Source organism: Myotis davidii, unplaced genomic scaffold (genome assembly GCF_000327345.1).
Source record: "Myotis davidii unplaced genomic scaffold, ASM32734v1 scaffold135, whole genome shotgun sequence".
NCBI lineage: Eukaryota > Metazoa > Chordata > Mammalia > Chiroptera > Vespertilionidae > Myotis > Myotis davidii.
The window spans coordinates 12,242,026-12,262,619 of record NW_006289813.1 but is presented as its reverse complement, the minus strand read 5'-3'; the positions used below and the strand labels follow the sequence as shown (position 1 = coordinate 12,262,619).

General features: G+C 41.0%; 1 protein-coding gene across 9 annotated transcripts in view; it reads right to left on the bottom strand.

Moving 5' to 3' along the window:
• ADCY2 (adenylate cyclase 2 (brain)) overlaps positions 1 to 20,594 on the bottom strand; it is a 282,664-nt gene that overhangs the window by 182,490 nt on the left and 79,580 nt on the right. For all 9 annotated transcript variants that reach the window (XM_015563100.1, XM_006762472.1, XM_015563093.1 and 6 more), the window contains exon 3: positions 17,625 to 17,786. In XM_015563100.1, the coding sequence (XP_015418586.1) occupies positions 17,625 to 17,786 (162 nt within the window). The remainder of the gene's footprint in view (positions 1 to 17,624; positions 17,787 to 20,594) is intronic.

Sequence of the window (20,594 nt, the reverse complement as noted above, 5' to 3'; positions counted from 1 at the left end):
GCCCCTGATCAGTGCACATCATAGCAGCGGTTGAACTACCTTAGCATATCATTAGCATATTATTCTTTGATTGGTTGGATGGCCAACTGAATGACCCAACACTTAGCATATTAGGCTTTTATTATATAGGATATTTTACAAAGTAGATTTAATATCTTTAAGTAGATAACAAAATCACTTTATGAAGAAATCATTAATATAGAAAAACTTTAATTACTACTATTGAGATTTCTTTGCAAAACTGTCCTCCTAATTTAGAAACACTACTTTGATGCATGCCCAAGGTGATATGTTTATTTAATTGGTCATAGAAGAAATGAAAATAGTTTCACAAATGCTGCTCCTTGTTGCTAGGTTCAGCCACAAAATGGGCATGTTCCAATCCAACCAGTGCATGAATCTCAGAGGGAGAAGCTGGGACTTTGAGAAACTCCCTCCCATGGAATTGATGATGATGGAGAAACTTGGTGTGGCCATTCCCATAACAAAGAGCATGCATTTCAGAGCATAAGGAAATGGTAGACCCTTGTCCATGAGCTTCATCAGAGACAACAGTGAGGGGGTGCAAGGCCAGCAGGAGGTTAGATGTGGTGAGGACAGGGGACTTGAGTCTATTTTCAAAAACTAAAGCAAATTAAAGTAGAAAACAGGTAAGCACCAGCTGACACACTTGCTCAGTGCAAAATGCTGTGTGAGCTATAAGGGGGTACGGCTTAAGAGCAATCTGCTCAGGAGGGGGGATGCCAGGTGTGTCACTGATAATAAGAGGACCACGAAGGCAAATGAGATCAGAAGCTGTCTAGTTTTGGAGTGTTGTTAGAAATTCCTAGAAAGCACCCTTTCCTGCTTATGCTGCAGAACCACGGGCACCTGGCAGACTCTGGACCTCCCCAGGCACATCTTCATGCCAGCGGATGCCCTCATACAGGAGAGACACAGATGCAAGACTCAGACCAGGATCTGCTTTAGTAAAACTTTCTGGGACCTCCTAGAGTGAGAGAGGGCCTCCCCACTCATGCCATCCAGCCCTTATGCTCAATTCCAGCAGCACAGAAATCACACTACCATAGTTATCTGATACCTGGTAATTATGTAAATATCTGAGTGTCTATCTAGTCCAGTAGGTTTGAATTCATCGAGGACACTGAATAGTTCCTGACCTAAGTCTTTATCCAAGGGACATTTGATCAGAGAATGACACAATAAGGAAGCCAGGAAGAGTGACACAGCATCCCATCCCGGGAGGAGACATCCAACTTCCGTGCAGCTTCTCCACGAGTAGCAGCAGTGTGGGGATGTTAGCATTTCAAGGTGTGCAGAGCTAGCATGTGCTGAAAGCACAGCTCATATCCTAAGCCCATGGAGCTTAAGGTTCAGGAGGTAACAGACACTGAACAAATAAAAAAGGAAATATGTCCTTGAAATTATGCAAAGTCCTTCAAGGTGAATGCATAAAGGGGTTGGGAGAAGGGATAATGGGGGGCCTACTTGGGTTGTGGAGGAGTCAGGTTTCTCTAAGAAGAGAAACAATTTGAGCTGGGACCCGAGGGACAAGAAAGAGCCGGGGACACTCCAGGTGGACAAGGCTTGGTGCATTCTGTGAACTAAAGGAGGCCAGGTTTGCAGGGAGAATACCAAAGACAGCTGAAGGCTTTGCAAAGATTTGAATTCAGTCTAGTGGGTATGCGTTATAATGCATGCAAAATGCAGTCTGATTTACAAGATCACTCCTAATAGGAGAAGGGGCTGAGGGAAGGAAGCAGGTGTAGGGCTTCTAGATGTAATGTAAACTGACCCGGACTCAGAGCCTGACTGCTTGGGAATGAGGGCAGGGGCAGCATGGCCGTGGGCACAGGAGCTGGAGGCAGCGTGCCTGCACTGGCATCCCAGCTCTGCCACCTACATGCTGTCTGGCTGTGGGCAAGTTGCTTCTCTTTCCAAGGCTCAGTTTTCACACCAGGAAAAAGGAAGGAGGAATATTATTACCAGGATTAAGTAAAATGAAACATGTTAAACACAGTAAGCCCCAAATAAATATGCTGATATCAATCATTGTGTCTATTACTGTCATATTTATTCATACATTATCACTCATCCAAGGCCTACTCAAGGCATGGCACTGTGAAAATGAAGATCTATGAGAAAATGTTAGATGAACTGGATTTCTGCTCTGTCTTGTGTAAGGAAGACCACAGGGATCAGTACAGGGAAAAGAGCTTACTTAGTGTACATTTAAGGCATTTCACACCTACTGATGGGGGGCTCCATGGTACTATTATTTCCTAGATGAAAGATAGCAGTAAGAGGAAGGAGGAAGCCTGTCTTTAATGAATAGCTTCCTAAGGCAGAAAAAGTAAGTTTCTACGAGTGGTTCTGGAAACTGATAATTTGGAAGTGGAAATATCCTCAAGCTTTTGCAATGATCCCCTCTGAAAAGACGAAGGGCACAGACCTCACTTGAGACAGCTGTGGTGGCTCTGATAACACAAGCCAATCAAATCTCCAGGCCTTCAGTGCCTGTGGCTGAACTACACAGAGGGTGGGATTTCTAGGAAAAGCAATTGTACAGAACAGTGAATGTGCAAGAAGGCCACTTATCAGCTGGAACAGACCCCATGGGCTGTGGGCTGAAGGATTATGATGCCATTTCACAATCAATATGACCTTCAGGGAGAAGCAACTGCCCTTCTAAAGGTCAAGCCAAGCTCTTCAAGCACAGAATCTTGGATAATTTAAAGTAAATATACTAGTAGACAAGCACCACTTTTCTAAGCTCCGAATTGTGTGACTGTTGGGGTTGGAAAGGATGATCTGGGCACAGCTGCTAGAGCTTTTGTGAGCTGCCAGAATGGAATGAACACTTATCCCTCTGCTTCACAGGCATACACACCCTCCCACAGCCAGCTCTTTCATTAACAGAAGACAGTGATGTGGTGGGTGCGACTGGAGAAGGGACTGGCCTGTGTGGTGGGCTGGACACTGCCCTTCCCCAAAACTTCCACATCCTAATCCTTGTGTGGAGCTGAACCATGGCCCAAAGATGTCCACATCTGAATCCTCAGAACTGGCTAATGCACTTTGCAGATGTGATTTAAAGTAAGGACCTTGAGATGGGAAGGTCATCCTGAACTATCTTAGTGGGCTGAATTAAACAGGGATTTTTATAAGAGGGACTAGGAGATGTGATGGTGAAAGCAAGAGGTTGAAATGAGACAGGAATTGGGTGGCTTCTGGAAGCTGGAAAAGGCAAAAAAAAAATAGAATTATTCTCTAGAACCCACATAAGGAACCATCCTGCCAATATCTTGACTTTACCCCAGTGAAACGGATTTTATATTTTTGGGCTCCCACATTGTAAGAGAATAAATTTGTGTTGTAAGCTGTCATATTTGTGGTACATTTTTATAGTAGCCACAGGAAACCAATAATACCTGCTCACCTCAGGCAGTCGTTGCTGGCTCTGTGGGATCTTCCTTCCATAGGGAACATGGATTCTGATGGGCGAGCTGTTTTTCATGGGGAAGGGACCCAATATGGATGGGGCAAGCAGAAGGACTAGATAAAGTGCCAGTAAGCCACTTCCTCTCAGGTCCAATGGAGATATTTTTATCTCTGTCTCTCTGAGTCATAAGTGTATCTCTCAGTTGATTCTGAAAAAAGAGGAATCTAATATGGCATGTGCTCCTGAAACCTTAATTAGTTTCTTATGTGTGAAGAGGACTGGTAACTGTCTGGAGGTATACACACTATATATATCTCTGCTATTGCTTCTGTTTTTATTGATAACACTGATGGAAACACCTGTTAATGCTAATCAAAAGAAAGCTGTCATAGCCATACTAATTTCAATAAAGCAGACTTCAGAACAACAAAGATTATCAAGGACAGAGAGTGACATTACATAATGGAGAAGGATCAATTCTGCAAGAATACATAATAATCTCAAATGTGTATGCACCTAACAACCGCGAGTCAAAACACATGAGGCAAAACCTGATAGACTGAAAGAACAGACAAACCCATTCTTATACTTGGTGACTTCATATTCCTCTCTTAGGAATTGATAAATCAAGCAGGCAGAAAATCAGTAAGGGTTGAAAGGATCTGAATAGCATGATCAATCAACTTGGCCTGATTGACATTTAGAAAACACTCCATCTCACAACAGGAGTATATAGATTTTTCTAAAAAATACAAGGAAAAATTCACCACAATCAACCACATTTTGAGCCATAAAACCAACCTTAAATTTGGAAGTATAGAAATCATATAAAGTATGTTTTTTAGACCGTAAAAGAATTATACTATAAATCAGTAGCAGGAAAGTCATTGGAAGATCCCCCAAATATTTGGAAATTAAACAATATACTTCTAGGTACTCCATCAGTTAAAAAAAGAAGTCTCAAGGGAAATTTAAAAACATTTTGAACAAAATGAAAATAAAAATTCCACCTATCAAAATTTGTGAGATGTAGCAAACGTGGTACTTAAATGAAATTGACAACAATTTCACAAGTTAGTAAAGAGTAAAGATCTAATATCTATAACATAAGCTTCTATCTCAGGAATGTATAGAAAGAAGAGAAAATTAAACAAAGCAGACAGAAGGAAGGAATAATAAAACTAGAGCAGAAATTAATGAAATTAAAGTTGAGAAAATGATAGAGAAAATCAAGAAAAATAAAATCTGGTTCTTTGAAAAGATCTAAAGTCAACAAACTTCTCTCTTGAGCTAACCAACAATCTTAGAATAACTGGAAAGATTTAAAACATATGTTTTATTGCGTCAAATACCTCAGAATTTAAAAGAATTACTCTCCTCTGCTTCCCAGTTTGATTATCGAATCAGCGTCTAAAGCAGCACAGTGAAAACAAATATATCGCTAAATGCCATATACTCAGCAAATCTACAGATCTGTGTACTGTTGTTAGATGAAGAGCTCAGGACAGTTTTATGGTGGGATCCAGGAGGAGGTCCTTAAATTGGTGGCCTGTGTGGCATTAGTCTGTTTCTTGCACATCAGTCCTTTGCTTTAGCTCGTCACACTCACTTCACATAAAGGTTTTCTGATTTTCCAAGCGTTGTTCAGAATAAACTGATTGTGGTTCTTGAGGAATTTTTTGCTTTCTCATTAAAAAATAAATACAGAAGGCAAGAAGAAAGAGAACTCCAAGTGATTTTCACCTGGTTCTGGGAAATGAATGTGTGTTGATGTCTTCCTAGTTACCACCTATATTTCCCTAACTGAATTTTCTCAGCACGGTTCCATAACAATGTCATAACCACACCACGACCAGGAGCCTCCCTTTACTTCTCAGTGAGCCATGCTCTTTCCCCTGCCATTACTTTATAGTCCTGTTTTCACATGGGTGCTCTGCATTTTCTTTATATAAACAGAACTGGATAGAGCTGGAAGAGTCCTCAGGCTCATTTTCTCCAAACCCCTTATTTTACAGATTAGGTCATTGGCATGGGAGGGCAGCGAAGGGCACTGGTCCACCCCCAGACAACCAGGTCAGTACTCTCTCCTGTGTCCCTGTTGGTGTCTTCCCACTGTCCCGGTCACGAAAAATGACTAAGTACCCATATTTCTGCTTCACACACATAATCAATCACAGAAGTGGGAATGGTTCCACTTTAGGCTTTGAAGAGACCTATTCTTTCTATAATATTTACCCTCTCTTTCCTTTATATTTTTTAAAGAAAAATATTTTTTTATTGATTTCAGAGAGGAAGGGAGAGGGAGAGAGAAATAGAAACATCAATGATGAGAAAGAATTATTGATTGGCTGCCTCTTGCATGCTCCCTACTGGGGATCGAGCCCACAACCCAGGCATATGCCTTTGACCAGAATTGAACCTGGGACCCTTCAGTCTGCAGGCCAACATTCTATCCACTGAGCAAACCTGGCTAGGGCTCCCTGCCTTTTCTTTAAATTATAATCCATCATGTCTAGCTATGTGCTCTATGCCAAAAACTTAATTCCTTCTCAGTCTACCATTAAAATAAAGAAAATCATGTAGGATTCTGCTTTTATTATGTGACTTCTGGGAAAGCTAAGTCTTCTAGTTAATGCTTTACAATAGCATTAACTAGGGGAGTTTGCCTAGAGAATTCCACAGGGTGGGGTCTGCAGTCAGACTGTACAGGTTGGATTCCTACGCCTACTACTTGCAAGATGGGCAACTCTGAGCCACCTGCTGCCAATCCCTGCATTGGGTCCCTCTCTGCAGTAGGACAGGTGTGGGATGATTAACTGAGTCAAGGTGTATAAAGTGCTTGGAAAAGCAATTGTTAGTTAACTCAATGACAATTAATTAGTAAACATTCATCTATTAGCTATTATCAACCCATGTTCTGAAAATATACTGCTCTATAAAAGATATGATGATGTGTTTCTGTTGATATCATTTTGTTTTATTTCATGTGGACACACAGCACATGCCCTTGCTGGGCAGAACTGATCATTATGTTTTGGTCTAAATGAATCACATACATCTTGCATTAAACTAAACAATTTTAAATTCTGTTCCATGAGAAATTCTTACATCATGCTTCTCCCTTCTTATGCTATGGAGCTCACCGTCTGACTTTCATCCATTCAAAATAAATCTAATCTTAAGTAATCTGTCACGTGTACTAATGGGACAATACCACATTTGGCTGTTTATTCTATTTCCATCATATTCAGTATCTCATTTAAATTGCTGTAGGGCTTCTCTCAGCATCATCTCTGTCACCAAACAAGCCTTTGATTTAAAATGTAGGAGAGGTAGAGGCAGAGATGACCCTGCAAGGTGTATCTGAAGACTTCCTTTCACCTTGACCTTGGCATCACTGGGTACACTGGATCTGCCTGCTCCATTGGGGATGGACCCTCCAGGTGACGTTGCTTTCCCAGGCCACATTGCCCTGTCTTGTCCTCAAGCCCTCCTTCAGGCTATCATCAAGTGCCCAGGAAAAATACAGACACCCTCTGTCTCCAATCTCACAGCCCACTGTGTCTACCAGGAGCATGTGTTCCCTTCAGATCTTCGATGGGAAAGGGTTTTGTATTTTCCTGAACATATTTTCATTTTACAAGTCTTGCATTTCACACCATCTGCTAATCTGGGTACTTCTCATGCTGCCAGTCAGCTTAAATTTTATTTTTAGACGCCAGCTTTGGGCAGACCATGAAAACTCTGCAGGCTAAATTTTTAGACATTCTAAACAAAATATCTCAATGGTCTTTTTAGACCCTGTGAGAGTGAATTGTGTCAGAAGCTGAAATTGCTGAGAATTACTTGGTGGTTATTTCACGAAAAGAGAAACAAAGCAGCTGCAAATGGAAAAGGATCAAATAACTGCTGTTTATGTAACTGTATCATGCACACTGGTCAGGAGAGTTGACTGTAAACAGGCAATCACATGTGAAACACAAGACTGGGGGACATTTTCAGCAAAGACAGCAAAACCTGACAAGTGAAAGGCAGATAGCCAAGAGGACCCCAGAGGACAGGATGAAAATCCTTAAGTGCCTTTTCACCTCAGAAGGTTCTAATCTTCCCTTGATCCCTCCGTCCATTTAGACTAAATGTAAGAGTGAGAAGCAGGAGTGTCACGAATCAATAATCTTTTAGTAAAATGGGAGTTCTTACTTCACTAGCTATCTCTTTCAAGCAGACCCAGCAAGGATACTGGTTTGAGAAGCTCTGACCAGCAGATCCTGGAATCTGTTCATTCTGCCCTTTGGAGACTTGGGGGGAAATGTTTAGCAGTGCCCCTGCCCCCCAAGGTGAAAAATGAATGGGGTGTGTGCCCGAATGGCCCAGCCAATCACACAGTGTCAGAAAACATAACTGTCACATGAAATCCAAAGCATTTGCTTAAAATCTAGAAGAGGATGTTAGACACAGCCAGGGCACCACAGAAATTAGAGATGGAAAGAGGATAAAAACCTGATTCTTACACCAAAGTGAAGGAATTGAGACCAACTAGATAAAATTAACCTCACCTCCACTATGGATACGACAAAAGTGGGGCATCTTATGAGGCTCACAGAACAACGCGTGATGACTGTGCTCCAAGAGCCCAAACATGGGCTCCTAAGACAGGAGCCAGTTCAATTTTTATCTCATTTCTCTGCCTGTGACAAGTAACCCCAGATCCTTGAATTTCTCTCTATATATCCTGCTCCTACTTCTTTAATCATCTTAGCATTTTCTCTCTGATTCCTCTATAATAGTACACATTTGAAGAGCTCAGAAAGAGATTTAAAATCCATGCCAGGATCTGATTTGCCTTGAAAACAGAGAATGACATAAAGGTTTAAGGACACTGGGATTGTTGTCACTCTTTTGGATTCTCTTTAAAAGACACCACAGCCTCACCGTCTTTACAGTCAGCCACCATGCTCAGAGATGATGCAACAAGATGGAACCGTCCATTCTTTCCCTTGTTTGGTGTTACACTGGGCCATGCATTTTTGCACCCATTCACTCAATCCCTCATGGGTTTATTCATGCTCACATCCATTTAACATTATGTACTCTTGGTGCTGGGACAAATACAAATATTAAAAAGCTCTGAACCCTGTCACAGATTCAAGGTCCAGGGAATGTGTGGTAGGAGGACATACAGACAAATAAGCATGTTGACATATGATGTGATAATTCCTGTAGAAAATAATAAGATCAAAGGGCAGGTGCTCTGGGAGCATGGGGAGTGAGGAGAAGGCTCCCACCACCTCAACCCTCATCTCCAGATCAGTGATTCCCCCTGGACACTGAGCGCCAAGGGTACTGACCCCTTCACTACCTTAGCTCTGCTCCTGGTCTACTCAGGTCTGTCTCCTGGCAGAACAAATCAAAAGAAGAAAGGAGAGTGAGAATGCTGCAGAATCAAACGTAAGACTTTGTAGCATGAGTTCTTCAGACAACGCTGAGACAGGCCTGCTAAACGTTGAGAAAAACAGACAAATCCACTGCTTTGGACTGAATGGTCCAAGTCCTAATCCCCGATGTGACTATGGGACTATATTTGGAGTAACAGAGTAATTAAGGTAAAATGAGGTTAGAAGGGTGGAGCTCTGACTCTATAGGACTATTGTTCTTATAAAAAGAGACACCACAGTGTCCTCATGTGTGCTCGCTCCTTCCACCACCCCTCCCCACATACCATGTGAGGACACAATGAGAAAGCAGCTTTTGGCCATCCAGCAAGAGTGTTCTCACCCGAACCTAGCCATGTTAGCATCCTAATCTCCGATTTCCAGTCTCCAAAACTGTGAGAAAAAAAATTCTGTTATTTAAGCCAACTAGTCTATGGAAACTTGTTATGGGAACCTGATCTTCTAAGACACTAACCCATGTAATAAAACTCTGTTTTGTCTCTTTATCTGTCCTTTCTTTCTTCCCCATCCCATTCTTGGTCCATATCTTGACCTAGAGTTTGAGGCTCAGACATGGCATAGAAGGTGAAATTGTAAGAAACCAACGAAATGATTAAAGACTAAATATTTCCAGCTTGACAGACAAAGGTAACATTTCTTCTTTACCTACAATTTATCCAGAATACTAAAGGGCCTGGAATATTTATATTTAGCATGCAATTTAAATATAAATATAAATTGCAATATTAAACATGCAATTTGTATTTTCAACAAAATTATAAAATCAATAGAACCACCAGACTCCATAGTGGGTGTGGGGGCCTCCATATGTAAGTAGGGCCCAGTGGCAGGAAGCAGAGAAAAGACATGTTGGCTACCCTCCCGGTAGAGGCTGGAGACATCAGAAAGGAAGCAGAGGGCCCACCAAGAGGTGTGAAAGCCAAGTCCCTGGTCTTCAATTGAGGGAATGTTGGTAGGAGGTCTCTTGGGGACAAGTAGCTGTATCCGTGCATGTCTCCATGACCAGAAATCTGAGACATAGGATGGTCATATCCATCCAAAAAATGTGCCATGTGCTGGTCTGAGTGAGGAGAAATGTGCAACCCCAAAGTAGGCTTGGGAACAGCATCTGGCTTCTCCGGGGAACACTTCTGAAAACAGTTCAAGATGTCCCAGTGGCAAGTGACTTAGTTAATCCCCCATTTTTTATTTCTCCTTCTCACTTCTGACAAGAGACGAACTGTGTCTCCAGGGTTTTTAATACCATGTGTTCTATTAACCTACAGGAGCTCAGACTTTCGGGCATTAGTAAAACTTTCCAACTCCACTCATTAGTGGAATGTGGGCTTCCAGTGCCTCACGAGGATGAAGCTCACTGCCTTGAGTCTGGGTATGGCACACTGCAGGATGGTCAACCACACCAGACGTGGGCCCTAAGGAACTTACATGTGCAACTCCTGCCCTACTCAACTCTATAGACCATTTGGAATTCAATTCCAAAGCATTTTTATGTTCCACTTCTCTTAGCTTCTGCAAAAGTCATTTGCATTTAGTAAAATACATTACTGCTGCCACTGCCTACTGTTCGCTGAGGGCTAAGGATTAGCCCAGCTTGATAACAGGTTCTTCCTACATGTGAGTTCACTGATTCAGCACCAAGGCCAGCAACAATCGAGGGAGGCTGGCATTACCCTTGCCATTTTACAGATGAGAAAACTGACTAAAGAACCAGCCCATGTTCGCGCAATGAGGCCATATGGTCCTCCAGGAAGCACATTCTGAAACAGTTCACCATTGATTCGGGAGTGCTCTTTGGCTCAATGCCCGTGGGAAGGAAAGGAAGCCAATCTGGTCAGAGAGAAACTGAACTGTGATGCAGACTTGACAACTTCAGACAAAAACACAAGCTCTAGAGTTCAAATGACCCATCATAACTGCCCTGCATTGGGCCAAGATGGATAGAACATTTAATAAATTTGTAGTAATGTATCATATTTGACATGAAACTATTGCTGTGAACAAAAAGTAGAGGCAGCTGATAAGGGACAAACCATCACTGTTCATTTTTTCAAGAAACCTTTCTTTTTGATGCTCCTTTGATCAAATATTTCCAAAACAAAACTTATGGTCTGATAGGGCTTCCCTTTACCTCTGATCCTTCTATCCTCTCCCACAAGCAACCCCATAAATGCTGGAATATAAACTTCCACTATTCCACCGTGAGAGTAAAATCGTCCATGAATGGCATGAAAATTTTCTGTCTCCAACATTCTGATAGTTTCATTCTAAAAATTGCCAGAGCATTTTAAAAGTAATTTGCTGTCCTACAGGGAAGCACTAATGTTTGTTGTTGTTCACTTGCCCAACCAACTGAACTTTCCCTGGTGGGACAATGGGACACAGTTCCTGCCATTTAGAGGAGAAGGGGTTTCATCTGCTGGGCTTGGGAAGGATAAGGAAGGAGAAAGGAGAGGACTTTGAGATGCATTTAGATTTGCTTTAGGATTTAGACACATTAAGTACTTGCCTGTTTTTACCTCTTCTTCATGCTTATTCCCACTCCTTCTGAATCAGCGGTTCTCAACCTGTGGGTCGCGACCCCTTTGGGGGTCAAACGACCCTTTCACAAGGGTCGCCCAAGACCATCGGAAAACACATATTGAATATATAATTACATATTGTTTTTGTGATTAATCACTATGCTTTAATTATGTTCAATTTGTAACAATGAAAATACATCCTGCATATTAGATATTTACATTACGATTCATAACAGTAGCAAAATTACAGTTATGAAGTAGCAATGACAATAATTTTATGGTTGCGGGTCACCACAACATGAGGAACTGTATTAAAGGGTCGCAGCATCAGGAAGGTTGAGAACCACTGTCCTAAATAATAATCCTTAGAACAGATAAAAGATAGTTTTTAGAAAAGATAAATACTAACTTATAAAATAGAAGGTTGATCATACTCAATCAATAGCTGGATGCTACACAGAATGCACAGTGGTACAGTCTCCTTTCCCCCCTGGCAGAACATATTAATATCTTGTGTTTCTCTAAAAACAAAACAGTAGAAACAGAGATCAAAATTCCTAACAATTAGTCTCTTCCACAGCCAGGAACCAGGCAGCTGGTAACCTGTTGTTTTTCCTTTGAGCTTCTCAGATTAGATGCTAAATGCAATTTAATTCCAGATTCCAATATACAGTTCCTGAATTATACTGAAAAAGAATCAGTTATGTAACAAATCCGCATTACTACTGATTACACGCCTGCCATAGACGAGAGGCTATATTTTCTATTTTAGGTCTTATCTAAAATTTTTCCAATTATATCACAACTTAAAGATATTAAAGTATCCACTGTGCAAAAGAATCCTATATAATTTCTGTAAAATTGAGTGAGTAATCCTGTTAGAAAATCAATAAACACAGCTTAGTTTATCTTCTTTAATAAATATGGATTTTCATTTAACTGGCTTGCTTCAGTAAATCTATATTAAAATTCCTCCATCTCTCATGGGAAAATAAAAGTTATATGAAATGAAAACTCATTACACATAAATACCAAGGAAATAAAAATTACGAAGGGTAAGTCTGTTTCAAATATAAAATGCAACTGTGATATATAAACAGGAATATCTGAAAATTCCTGAGGATGCGTCAGCATCCTGCTGACAGCCATGCTGATCTACAGAAGTTTAGCAGATGGAGAATAGAAAAAAATGTATATTTAAAATGAAATTAGTGTTATACAGGCACAGGCTGCAGGCAAGACCAAGCAACTAATCAATGGACCCACTGCCTCTGTCTGGGAGGCAAGATTCCTGGCCAGGTTCCTACTATTATTTAAGGCAGTGATGGCGAACCTTTTGAGCTTGGCGTGTCAGCATTTTGAAAAACCCTAACTTAACTCTGGTGCCATGTCACATATAGAAATTTTTTGATATCTGCAACCATAGTAAAAAAAGACATATTTTTGATATTTATTTTATATATTTAAATGCCATTTAACAAAGAAAAATAAACCAAAAAAATGAGTTCGAGTGTCACCTCTGACACACATGTCAAAGGTTCGCCATCAGAGTGTCTACAGAGGGGAGAGTCAAGCACAGGGGACAGAGCCCGAGCTGGGGGAGGGGGATGTGGCTGGGGGATGGGAAGCTGGGCCAGTGACAAGGCACCAGTGTAGATGGAGGGTGGAAACTGAAATAAGAGTGGTTATATACCTGGATTCATCAGATAAGTCAATATATTAAGGATCAAGGGAGCTACATTTTTTTTTTTCACTATTGGTCAAGGTGGTCATATTAAAAAGGAAGAAAACTGTCATGAAATGTATGGTGAGCTGAAAATGGAAATATCTGCGTGAAGTCTTGTGTTTAATAAATCAGTATATACTTTTATATGGGGGACTAACTAATCCATTAACAGGTAAGGATAGATCAAACAGAAAATCAATAAGGAAATATCGGCCTTAAATGACACATTATACAAAATGGAATGTACACACACACACACACACACACACAGAGATGTAAATGTACTCTGGGCCTTGGAGTATTGACAACTCAGTGACAAGACACAAAGTTCAGATCTTGCCTCCAAATGTCATTCTTCACTAAAAAGAACCAGGACTCCTTGGAGAGAGGCTGACTTTAGAGCCAGGGCAGGGAAAGCACAAGATGAACCTGCAACATCGTATTATGCCAGAAAGCAAGGATTGGGACACAACAAAAGGGCACTGAAACCAGCTTAAAGGGGTGCCCAGAGGACAAATCTGAGACCATATGGACAACAAAATCAACATTCATCGTGGTTTATAATCTATTGACTAAAATAGAAAACACAAAACAGTGTAGATATAAATAAGTAAAGAAAATGGCATCTGCCTAGTTTCAAAGTACCTCTCCACATATATTAATTACAAAGAGGAAAAGAGTCATGTCAAAGAAGAAGTGCCGGATGGACAACACCATCATCCTAATGACCACCATAAGTAATGGGACAAAATGGAATTATGCAGCCCTGATAGAATGTGATGCAGATACACCATCATGTCTGTGATTCCTGCCAACAAGGCATGACCTCCCCTCTTGAGGAGGAAACATCAGACACTCCCAACTGAAGTACATTGTACAAAATATCTGGTCTGCAATCTTCAAAAGTGGTAAGATCATGAAAGCTAAGGAAGACTAAGCAATCGTCCCAGACTGAAAGAGACCAAAGAGACCTGAGATCATAGTGCAGAGTGTTTCTTCTCTGTCTTTTGCTTCAAAGGACATTAATGGGAAAGATGAAGGAACCTGAACGATAGTAATAGACAGTGTGAATTTCCGGATTTTGTATGGTTATGTAGAGCATGGCACTGTAGGAAATATACACTAAGGCATTTGGGTGATGGGATATCAGATTGGCAGCTTACCTTGAAATGGCTTACGGGGAAGAAAAGACTCTCTGTACTGGATTGGCAACTTATTGGCAGACCTATGATTGTTTCAAAGTAAAAGTAAAAAGTGTACTAGGATTATATCAGAAAAACAAGTAATAAAAAGGCTATAGGAAATCCTCATACATCAATAATCACCATAAATGTAAGTGGATTGAATTCACCAATAAAAAGGCACAGATCAGATAAAAAAACACAAAAAACAAAAACCAACAGCATACTACCTTCAGGAGACACATTTCAGCTGAAAGGACAAATATAGATTCAAAATGGAAAATGATTTTCCAAGCAAAAGGCATCCAGAGAAAAGAGAGTGTAGCCATACTTATATCTGACAAAATAGACTTCAAGATAAAAAACAAACAAGAAACAAAGATGGACATTTTATAATAATACATCAAGAAGACATAACACTTTTCAATATATATCACCCAATCAGGAAGCATCAAAATATATAAAACAACTACTAACAGAACTAAAAGAAAAAACTGACAAAAAACAATTATACCCAATTAACAGGCATAGATTTATCATTCAGACAGAAAATCAATAAAGTAATAATGGCCTTAATTGACACATTAGACCAAATGGACATAATTGACATTTACAGAGCCTTTTATCCCAGGACACCAGGTTATACATTCTCTAGGGCACATGGAACATTTCCAGGATAGACCGTATGTTGGGACACAAAACTAAAAATTAACATCATATTTAAATATGTTAGAAAATATCATCCATAATTTTCAGTTATTAACTACGTTTCCTCAATTAGATGATATATCATAGTCTTAGGATGAATTTTACTTCAGGACAAATGCTGGTAAGATGAATTTCTCTAGAATAGCAAACTCTGCTACTCAACAGGAAAGCGGACTAAGGTTAGATTTCCTATTAAGTCAGTATTTTGGTTAACAGATAAGTACTACATGTTATCAATGGGCTGGCAATGTTCAAAAAATAAAATGAAACAAAACTCTTTAGTATGGGTCCATGCTCAATAAAATACAATCTTTCATTGATGGTTTAGAAGGCAGGGTGATATTGATCATCACTGATGGGTTATCTCTTCTATCCAACCAATATTCTCTGAACAATTACACCACAGCAATCTGTAGCATTCTTACACACATTTTCATTAAAACAATTCAATAAAGTGTTTTTCCTGCAACACAAACCAGTCTTATTTTTCAGTTATAGTTTCAGCTCTTTTCTTCATTATTTTGATGTTTACCCAGGAACCTTCCATTTTAAGTCTGCTGACATATTTTGCCTTTCCCAGTGAAAGTATTTCTAAAAGGATGGAAGACTGACCTTATGCTCTTCCGTTCCTTTCAATGGTATTCTTATATGAAATACTATGAAATGAAGAAGTATTAATCTTTTTATTATTTCAGGATTACATTATCTGGCTGTCTAGTGACAAAGTATTTTTTGTTGTTGGCTTTGGAAAGTTAATAAATAAAAATGTAAGATTACATTCTTTCCCTTCATTATACTTTTACTAATAAAAGAAAATAAAAGTGCTTAAAAAAAAACTCCATATGGTTCTTTATAAGCTAGAATATGCCAGGTTCTTTGAAAAGCAACTTACTTTTTCCTTTAAAAAAATCCTATTTAATCATACATCAATAATCACTGAAAATGTAAGTAGACAGGCTTTATAATCTTCATCTCCCAGATATTTTCCTATGACATCTGCTCCAACAAGGGGCAGAAAAGACAGGTATAAAATGTTCAAGGGATGCATTCCATGGTAACCCAAACCAGAAAGGTGCTGGGGGCCAGGAGACATGTTTGAGTGCTTGTTGCAATGTGAGGAAGACTTTCCTGCCGTGATTTCATAATGTCAATAGTCAAAAATACACCTGCTGCCTGACCGTGCATGGGACCACCTCAGGCCGAGCTTAATGGCCCCAGTAAAGGGTGGGTGGAAGAGTGGAATTTATGGGAGAAAGAAAAATGTCCCATAAATAACCTCAAGGGAGGCTTAGAAATGCAGAAAAAGGAAGCAAAAGCTGGGGCTGAGGAGCATCTCCCACCTTCTCCAGGCATGGCTGGCTTGTTCTTCTTTTAAAACACCCACCTTCATTCTTTCATTGGATTAGCTACTGACTGGCCTCCATCTGTGTCAGGCGTGCAGGTTACAGGTATGTGTCTACTCTGCTCAGTTGGTGGGATTGCACTCAGGCATGTGTCTACTCTGCTCGGTCGGTGGGATTGCACTGACGAAAAACCTGGCTGTCCTCTGCTTCCTGGGGCGAGGACTCTTCTTAGCAATAGCTGAACAAGTCACCATGAACCTGGAGCCCACTAGGCAAAATCAGGGGCCGTCGCCTTCACAGGGGCTCAGTGCCAGAGGATGTTTCACAAACACAGGCTGCTCTTTATGAACACTGTGTTTTAAACGATGGGAGAGAAATACTGGGAAAAGCAATCGATCCCTAGAAAGCTTTCCAACTAAGAGAGATTACTACAGAACCAAGGGGCAGCCTCCAGGTCTGTCTCATGTTTCCAAATAAAAAACTCCATCAAGCACATGACAACTAGTTTCTAAGACCCCATGCGGCTCAGGTGACCCACATCTTAAATCCCCTTTATGATGATAGCACTGTTCTTCACTACTTCTCTCCCTGATGCACTTTGCACCATGTCTGCATCTCTTACATTTGATTCCAATAGAGCAAAATAAAATACACCTTTTACAGGTTAAAAAAAAAAAGACTGTTAGAAATAACTCTAAACTCCTAACCCTTGTGTCTACAGATGCACATAACAAAAAATCAAATCGCCTTTCAAATGCTTTTAACTAACTAAATGGGTGGCTTCTTTGAAATACCATTTATTAGTAGAGCTAAATTTGCTGTTATCATGTTTTTAAAAAACTTTTTAAAAATGTCCATGGACCTGCCAGAAGATTAGAAATGGATAAATCTTTTGTCCTCTGTAAAGACAGGTAGGAGAGAATTATGAATTTAATTGCAGAAGTCAGTTCACTCTAAAAATAAGAGCACTAAATTACAATGTATAATGAGAATAGCTTTTAACCATCAAAATCACACCGCCATTCAGCAATCAGCAAAATGGAATTGCCATTTCCAACTTTCACTATTTCTAATTGCTAAGTGACTGTTCGTTCCACTGATGAAGGGGTGTGTGTGGCTGGATACTCATTAACAATACTCAGAGTCAAGGTCAGAGAGCAAAACTTGAACACCTGCCAGGCATGAAGAGCCACACTCGGAGCAGGCGTGTGGCACCTCAGGCACCCACAGCAGGTTGGGGAAGGTTACCTACCTGCCAGACCAGGTGCTCCTTGGCCCCGGGTGTCGCAGACAGGCAGACGCTCAGCACAATGGTGTGGGAGGAGGAGGTGAGCACGCTGGCGATGATGGCATCTCGCATGTTGAAGGGCAGCATGGTGTAGACCACGAAGATGATGAAGAGGAAGAAGGACACCTGCGGGTGGAGAAGGACAGCGAGTCACAGAGAATCCCCATTCCCAAGTGCTTCCGGTGTCCTTCCCATTACAGGCTGCGTAAAACACCATGAACTGCACTCATTTAAGACAATACTGTTATGACAAAGCCAAATAGCGCAGTAAAAAAAAAACACCCCAAAACACCCCTGGATTATGATAAAGGAATAACTATTGCAATGGTAAAAAAAAAATCATCCTTTTTCCAAATTTGGGGATTTTTAGTTTTGGTATCCAAACCATGGCAAACATTAGGTTAGTCAAAGTACTTCATGAGTATGGGTGCAAGGCTGGTCCTCCACCCTCAAGGATGGCTACCTGAGCTCTGGAATGCATATCTGGAACCTTTAAGTTATCTATGGCATGATTTCAGGAGAAGGGAAATAGATACCTTCTGGGGGAGTTAGCAAAAGTAGATAGCTGCAATGAGTAAGGACATGTAAAAAAACAAAATAAAACAGTATAGAGGTGGTTCAGCTGTTATGAAAACAGTTTGGCAGTGTCTCAAAAAGTTAAACATGGAATTACCATGTGACTCAGCAATTCCATTCCTCAGCATATACCCTACAGAACTGAAAACAGGTACTCAAACCAATACATGTACATACATACTCAAAATAGCACTATTCATAATAGCTAAAAGTGGAAACAACACAAATGTCCAACAAAAGATTCATGGATAAGCTGTAAGTGGTATATCCACACAATGGAATACTATTCAGCCATGAAAAGGAAGAACTTACTGATACTTGCTACAATGTGGATGGATCTCAAAAACATTATGCTACGTGATCAAAGCCAGGGCAAGAGACCCCATATTGTATGATTCCATTTATATGAAATATCCAGAATAAGTAAATGTATAGAGACAGAAAGCAGATTAGTCATTTCCAGAGGCTGGAGAAGAGGGGATGGGAAGTAAATGCTTAATAGGTACAGGGCTTCATTTTAGGGCGATGACAAACATTTGGGACTAGATCAGGGGTGGGCGAACTTTTTGACTCGAGGGCCACAATGGGTTCTTAAACTGGACCGGAGGGCTGGAACAAAAGCACGGATGGAGTGTTTGTGTGGACTAATATAAATTCAAAGTAAACATCATTACATAAAAGGGTACAGTCTTTTTTTTTTTAGTTTTATTCATTTCAAACGGGCCGGATCTGGCCCGCGAGCCGTAGTTTGCCCACGGCTGGACTAGATAGAGGTGGTAGCTGCACAGCATTGTGAATGTACTAAAGGCTACTAAATGTTTCCCTTTAAAATGACTAATTTATGTTATGTGAATGTTATCTAAAAAACCAATATGAAACAGCTTAAAGAAAGGTTTGTAATGAAATAGAAAATAGATTAATAGGCAATAAAACAGGCCAATTTCATTACAAAAGAAGTAGAAACAGAAGAACATCAAAATGGATTAAAAGGTTGTAAGTAAAGCAGAAAAAGGACAGACAACAGGGAAATTTGGAAAGTAGCATTTGGTGAGCCTTGCCACACAGCTCTTCACTCAAAAGCGAAAGGGAGGAGAGAACCAAGATGGCGGCATAAGGTATATACCTGTACAGTCGCCCACAACCACATTAAAACTACAACTAAAAGACAAAACGGCTATCAGCCAGAACCACGGGAAAGCTGGCTGAGTGGAAGTTCTACAACTAGAAGGGGGGAAAAAAGCGCATTGAGACTGGGCGGAGGCACCAAGAGCAGAGGTATGGAGGCACGCGAAACGACTGCACCTGGGTGCGTGGTTTTTTTCAGTCGGAAGTGAGATACTAGGTCCCGACTGCACTGAACTCGTTTCCAGTGAGAAACTGGGGACCCAGACTTCTATGGGGAGAAACTAGACTGTCTGGCAGTGGGTCAGAAAGCGAGGGTGGCTTTCCCACAGAGCTGCTTGCAGGGATCATTGTTACTGTGGGGGCACAGGACTCGGGGACTCCGGGATGCAGAGATGCCTATAAGCGGAGACGGGAGATGTGGAGACAGCTGGCTGACAGCCATCGCTGTTTGCTCTGCCCTGGTGATTCCCTGAGACCCTGCCCCACCCAAATTACAACCCCATCCAAGCTGTGCACAGTGGTGCAAATGAATCCCCTGTCCTTTCGCAGCCTAACCTAACAAACTGCTGCTGGGTCAGAAGCTCCAAAACTTCCAAACCCCAAACAAAGAGAAGAAATCTGCAGATCTCACTGTAGCTCCTGCTGGGTGGACTCACACAGTGGCTGACTTTGCACCTCCTTGGAGATCCAGGAGCCAGTGTACCCAGTGGTCAGATACCAGATTTCAACTGCTCACATCCATAAGTGATACACTCAAGAGGCAGACTCAGTGAGCACCAAAGCCCCACTGAAGCAAGTCCTGACCCATAAGGGTGTCTCCAGCACAGCAGTTCTTCCACTAAAGACACAGTGGGTCCTTGCAGTTAATTGGCCTGAAGGTAATTTCCTCCCAGGAATACCAATAGCATTCAAGGCTTAACTACAAGACTGTGCACCTAGACCACAAAGGGGTGCACCAAGAGTGTCTACCTCAGGTGACTGAGGAGGCTGAGCCACTGGGCCCAATAGGACACCTACCACACAAAGCCACTCTATCAACACAAGGAAGCAGCCAAAATGCAGAGACAAAGAAACATGTCACAAAAGAAAGAAATAGAAGAAAGCAAACTACTGGATATAGAGTTCAAAACCACAGTTATAAAGGTATGTCAAGAATTATCTAGAGCCCTGACTGGTTTGGCTCAGTGGATAGAGCGTTGGCCTGCGGACTGAAGGGTCCCAGGTTCGATTCCG